Here is a 6,576-nt window from a genome sequence, read left to right on the forward strand (position 1 = left end):
AACACTTTTTGAAAACCCAAAATGTTTTATGAAAATCCAGAATAATTTTTTGAAAAGCAATAACGTTTTACAAATTTGAAGAATATTTTTTGAAAATCAAGAACATTTTTTTAAACAGAAACAGAAAATAAAAAAGAAAAAGTCGATTCAGGAAACTTTTAAAAGTTTTCCAAAACCAGAAAAATCCGGTTGGAAACTCTAGAAGCTTTCCAAAACAGGAACGCTCGAGCAGTTATACGGGCCGGCCGGTTGCGTCGCTGCTCGGTTGGTCGGCTATGCAAAGCGTCGACTGCTTGACGTAACGAGCGGCAAATAAGATATTCCTATATCTTGCCCATACAGATTGCTCACAGATATCTCTTACGTGCGAGCTAATCATGCCGTCCCATTAGGGCCTTACGGGCAGTCGCTCGCTTGGGTTACGTGCTTCGTTATTTTTTTCTTTTGCTTCTTCATCGTTTTCCTTTGGTTTTCCTTTTTTCTTCTATATACTTTGTTTTTATATTTTTCCACTTGTTTTCTCCGATTTTCTTTTGTTTCTTCATTATACTTTGGTTTTTTTGTTTCCTTTTGATTTTTTTGGGATTTGTTCGGTTTTATTCAGGGTTTTTTCTTTGTTTTATTTATGGGTACTCTTTTGAGCACATGTATAAATTGTGAGTAAATGTTGTACATTTTATGTATATAGGAGGGACATTTTCGTTATACTTGTTAAACATGTTTTATAAAAATCATGATTAACATTTTTGGAATATATTTTTTTATATACACTTTCTTTATACACATTTTACATTTTTTGCATATATCTATTATAAACATTTAATATATTTTTAATGATTATATTTTTGTCTGATGCAAAAATTTATTTCATTTGTACAAATAATTAATATTTTTAATATACATTGGAAACATTTTCATATACATGTTTAGCTTGGCTTTGCGCCATTTCTTCTTCAGGCGCATTCTCGTCAGTTCATGAACAGCAAGCAACTGTATTTTTTTAATATCAATTGTATCTTGATGAGGGACGAAGCTAGGAATTTTATCTGAGAGGGGCCAATGAACATCTAAATCATTGAGGGGGGCATACACCACAACTTAGCGATAAAATTCCACTTACTACTTTTGGGTAGTTTGAGGTTTTTTAACAGCATTGGGGAGCCATGGTTTGGATGTTTTAAGTGCTTTTATATTAGTTTAGGAAGGAAGTACTACACAAGAGGATCACAAATCCACAATACACTCTCTCTATATATATGTCAGTTTCTTCACGTATACACGCTAGGTAGCTCAAAAGGTGAAAAGGAAAAAAAAGAACAAGCCTCAACCACATCAAAAGAAGCACCGCGCGCGCCACGAACGTACGCGTCAACCCGATCGAGAAACCACCAGCCAGCTAGCTACCTATATAGTATGATCGATGCCGTCGCCGTCCGTTCCTCGGTAACGATCATCACGTACGTAGCACCAGTAAGAATCAACGATCAATCAGCAGTACGTACTGTTCTCATCAATCATAAGTAGATCGATGGATGGATCTCCTTCTTCTCCTTCTCCGTCTCCGGCGACGATCGGCAGGTAACGTAAGCGCTAGGGGCAGTGCACGTTCCTTCCCGGCCCGCCGTAGTAGAAGTAGTCGCCCCAGGCGCGGTTGTAGCCGCCCTGGATGCCGTAGCATGCCGGGTGGTCGGCGACGAGCCGGAGGTCCCTCGCCGGGAGGAGGTTGTTGTCCCAGTCGACCACCTGCACGTTGCGGAAGTAGGCGGCGCGGTTGAACCCTTCCCGCGGGAAGTGGCCGCTCCCCATCTGCGTGGGCGTGTGCGACCCCGCCGGCCGCGTGTTCACCACCTCGCCGCCGAACTGCACCATGTTGGCGTGGCCGCCGAGGTGGGAGAAGAGGGACGACGGCCAGTACCCCACCAGCGGGCCCGACCCCAGCTGCAGCCACCAGTGGCCCCGCCGCGGGTCCTTCCATATGAGCAGGCTGATGTCGAACTGCCGGCCGTTGTACGCCGACGCCGGCGAGATTGCCGCCCCGATCGCGATCCGCCGGTTCGTCTGCACGAACCCCGAGCAGTGCAGGTTGTAGCACCCCGTCGCCTGGTACGCGTCGCTCTGCAATGCACCCTTCGTTTAGTTTTCTTCTTTTTTTTTGCACTGGTAGATGAACTACTACAGTGTTTGGTTCAGAGGAGAGGAGGAGTTTTACCGTCCAGTAGGTGAAGAAGCGAGGGCTGTTGTCGCCGTACAGCTGAGGGCTCACCTAAAGGAAAGCATGGAACAGTGCAGAGAGTTAACGCACGTATGGACTGCATGCGACCAGCGCAGTTCACAGTTCACATCGGTTTGACCACCGGCACCACGCACGTAGGTGCCACACTCGTTTCAAGCAAGCCCAACAACCAGGAAACAAGAAGTAATAGTAATCGGGTCAACTGTGGCACTGGCTTACATGCACGTTGATCGAATCTCATTAATGGCCGACCCCCAGCTCCACCTCATTTCTATATATACTACGGGGGTAGTCAACATGCAGCCACATGCAGGTCAAGCATTCTAACAAGATTCTAGTACTTACAGTTTACTGCAAGGAGACGAGGATGCATGCATGTTCACGCTTAAGATGGCGATCAACAAGGATGCATGTTCTGATATTCTTGAATGAATCTGAACCATAATAGTGGCTTGACTACTGGTGCCAATCTGAATATATGTGTACTTAAGTTGCTTGATCAATGACTTATCCTCCATGCATGTAAATGTGACTAGGGAGGGAGGGAGGGATGAAGCTGGGCATTCAAGCAAGGGGCCTGCGGTGCAGAGCTCTGTGCTGCCATATGCCATTGCTAGCGCATACACACGACATCGATCGATCTGCCACATTTACTCGCTTTCACCCACCAGGGAGACGGACAGCCTGAAGAACGCGTTCTGCGACTTCCCTCCCATTATAACTAGACTGGATCGCTTTGCAGCCACGGCGATGTGAAAGCTGCCACTGTCTAACTCACTCGATCGGCTCCTTAACTTCCTGCACTATATATACACCTCTGCTCGGCGAAAGATCTTGCAGCTGTTCTCCATATCTCTCACACTTAATACTCTTACATGGATTGCTTTCGATCAGATATGATTTACTATCAACTACTCCCTCCGTTTCTAAATATAAGACCTTTTAGAGATTACAATATAGACTATATATGAATGTACACAGACATATTTTAAAGTATAGATTCACTCGTTTTGCTTCATATATAGTCTATAGTGTAATGTCTAGAAGGTCTTATATTTAGGAACCAAAGGAGTACAATTATGTATTTAGGTATAGAAGGAGTAGTACAGTAATTGTAGTTTGTGATGCAACGAGATGAGCGGAAGATGGAAGGTAACTACGTACGTACCTGCCAGCCGGCTTCGATGGTGTTGAGGTCGTTGCCGAAGGTGCCGGAGATGACCCAGATCTGGGAGAGGCTGAACTCCGCCGCCGAGGCCACCCTGGCCGGCCACACGTTGAGGCTCGCCTTGGCGCCGTAGAACTGGTCGCCGGTCACGTACCCCACCGCGTGCTGCACCACAACACACACACATACGCCAAACAGCCATCATCAACCTCCAGCGCTAGCTACTATCAGCTACCAGCATCACACACGCACGTACGGACGGACGTTAATGAATGAATGAATGCCACTGACCGCCAGCCCAACCAGCGAGCAGCAGCGCGCTAGCTAGGCGGGCGGCGCCATTACCGCCGCTGCCGCGGTTGTCGCCGATCCATCGCCATTCCATTGCATTGCATTGCCATCCCCGGCCACGGCCAGTGCCACAATCAATGTCCTGTGCGCGCGCAGGCGCTGGTTGATGCTAGCTATCCCCAGCACAATCAATGTCATCCAGCTACTGCTATAGTAGTATCGCTCCATCATACGGGCGATCATGATTAGTACGTGGTTGATTAAGCGGGCAGTTACTGGCTACGACTGTTGGTCAGTGAAGCCGCTGTCGATCAGTTTTCAATGGTACCGCTAATCTGGTGGGCTCGGTATTCATGTTGAGATCGCCGTACGTACGTGTTATCAGCTACAAGCAGCAGCAGTACTGTAGTAAGTAGAGTACGTACCTCGTGGCCGTCGCTGGTGGAGTCGCGCCGGACGCCGGCGGCGCGGGGCTTCATGCCGTACCGCCGGAGGGAGCCGGAGTACCGCCGCAGGTCGCTCTCCGTGGTCCGCCGTATCGGGACCGTCCCGCCGGGGCACGACTCGCCGCCGTCGCTCCACGCCTGCGGGAACTCGGCGTCCCCTTCTTCTTCTTCTCCGGCAGCGTCGTGGCTGACGACGATCTTGGGCCTGTCCACGGGCTCAGCCTGCAAAACACACCATGTTCTTTCTTCAGTACGCCGGCCGGCTGATCGGCAAAAGTAAGAATGCGGCATTTGGCGTAATCTTCTACAGGAGGTTGAATGCGATGGTCGACCTCTGGCTTTTGGCCTCTCAACTTGGGGTGGTCAAACGCCGGCTGGAGGTGCGCCGGCACGCAGTGGATGACGTCGCCGTCGGAGCTCTGCATGCCAAACGAGCATATGGTCAGCACCGCTCTCTCTCGGTACGCACAAGAGAAACGGCAAGAAGATCGAGGCAGCGAGGAAGCAGGGCTACTCAATCACCTGAATGGTCTTGACGGAGGCCTTGTTCATCCTGACCATCCGGGCCAGGATGGTCCGGTAAGCTCGCAGTTCGTCCCCGGAGCGGAACTCCGCCGTCCGCGTGCCGTTGCCCCCGGCGCCGCCGCTCGCCGACACCGACAAGGCGCATGAGACGGCGAGCAGCGCTAGCAAGGGGACGACGACCGGCGCGCGCCCCTTGCCGCAGCAGCTAGACGCCATGGAAGCCCGCCCGTACGTGGTGGGCTTCTTCTTCTTCTTCTCCTTCTTGGATTTCCCTCGTACCCCGTGGCTAGCTTAGCTAGGCAGGTACGGTACGTAGCAGGGGTCGTTGTTGCTCGCTTGTTTGCTTGCGCTTCCACCAGCAGATCACCTCGGCGACTCGCGCTTGTCCTCTTCCTCGATCGCCCCCTCCCTATCGCTCGCTCGCTTGGCTTCTTCTTCCTCCCTCTCCCCCCCGGCCGAGGCTATAAATAATATCGGAGCGTGTAGCCGAGGCGCCGAGCGGAGCCTCGATGTCAAGCTGGAAGGTCAACCGAATGTCGCCGTGCGGCAGCGGTTGGGGCTGGGGTTGGGGTGGGGATGGGGATGGGGGAGCTGGGCTGGGCTTGAAGGCTTCAAGTGATGTGGGTGATGGAATGGATTAATGAGTTCTCTTCCAACACGGCGGGTGAGCAAGCTTCAAGTTGAGTTGAGTTGAGTAGGTCGCGGCTGGGGGCACGCTTTTTCCCGAGGAGAAGAGAAAGACACGCCCCTGCCCCGGCCCGCGCAGCCCATGCCTAGCCATGGCATCATCTCATTTTATACTATCATGGGTCCATGGTCCTGTCCCCCTCTCCACATTCCCTTGGCTCCCTTCCCCAGCTCCTCCCCCCATGAACGAAAAAGAAAGGTCGGGGCTGGCTGGCTGGATGGATGGAATACTGCAAGCAAAGCACCATCGTCGATGTCGATGCAGACAGTGGGGGTTCAGCTCAGTGGCACGTACCACTGGCACCCAACTTTGCCCCGTCAGGGAATAAAGAAAGAAGCAGAGCGTGTGTGTGCGCGCTCTGGAGCACGGCATCGCATCGCACCGCAGGTCGCACGCGTCCTCGGGTGAGTGTGCATTGCACCGAGGAGAGCAGCGAGCGGCTCCTCCTCCGTTGCTTTTTTTCCTTTGGAAAGGAGGGTGGCGGCCATGTGCCAGGGTGGTGGGGGCGGGAATTTTTCAAAGGCCGGCTCCGACCGGCAGTGGCGTTCAGCTGGTGCAATCATCAGCGGCCGCCCCGCGCGCTCTTGCTATCCCTGTCCGCCATGATAGAAATCGCTTCCTTGTAGCTTCCTCCTTGGAGCAGCTCTCGATCTCGGCAAACCATGTTGTAGATGTAGGCCAGCGGAGCCGTGGCTTTTGTTCTCTTTCTAGTGCATCACGTCTTTGGCAGCCATGGGTTGGCGTTGAGATCTGATCCCGATCGACGAGGCTCTCAAAGATCACGTACGTAGTACGTACGTGGTGCGCCTTTGATCATTGCTCGCTCACTTTCTTTCGCGGCCAAGGATTTTTAAAGCGGTCGATCCGGTTGCGTGCTTTCGCTTATCAGATGCGGAATCGTCTTTAATTCGCTCAAAGTAACCAAGTCAATTCTGAATTAAGCTATGCGTGTGCCGTGTGCATCTCCCATCTAAGTATGAAACTCACACCCTAGAATGCCCTTGCACATGCCGTAGCCGTCCATTGTCTCCCCTGCACAGCGAACGAAAGTTCTTCTTCGATCCTTTCCCTAACAAAAGGCGACCGCGCGCGGCATCATTGGCGTCGCAAGTGCGATGGCAACCTGCACAAGCAACACGCCGTCTCCGTCTTCATGGCTACACAAGCGCCCATGCATTGCAATGCGATGCGATGGCAAGCTGGCCAAGCTATTTCCACAAGCATT

At 51.6% G+C, this 6,576-nt stretch overlaps 1 protein-coding gene across 1 annotated transcript; it reads right to left on the minus strand.

The window, feature by feature from the left end:
- Positions 1–1,229: 1,229 nt before the first annotated feature.
- On the minus strand, positions 1,230–5,440 carry LOC123442803. The gene is made up of 6 exons (XM_045118952.1): positions 4,661–5,440; positions 4,471–4,557; positions 4,118–4,360; positions 3,402–3,566; positions 2,210–2,263; positions 1,230–2,115 (listed from the first exon to the last, which is right to left on the minus strand). The coding sequence occupies exons 1-6, from the start codon at positions 4,877–4,879 to the stop codon at positions 1,591–1,593; spliced, it is 1,293 nt and encodes a 430-aa protein (XP_044974887.1). The 5' UTR covers positions 4,880–5,440; the 3' UTR covers positions 1,230–1,590.
- Positions 5,441–6,576: the final 1,136 nt, after the last annotated feature.

The sequence above is a fragment of the Hordeum vulgare genome, chromosome 3H, assembly GCF_904849725.1.
Source record: "Hordeum vulgare subsp. vulgare chromosome 3H, MorexV3_pseudomolecules_assembly, whole genome shotgun sequence".
In the NCBI taxonomy this organism is placed as follows: domain Eukaryota; kingdom Viridiplantae; phylum Streptophyta; class Magnoliopsida; order Poales; family Poaceae; genus Hordeum; species Hordeum vulgare.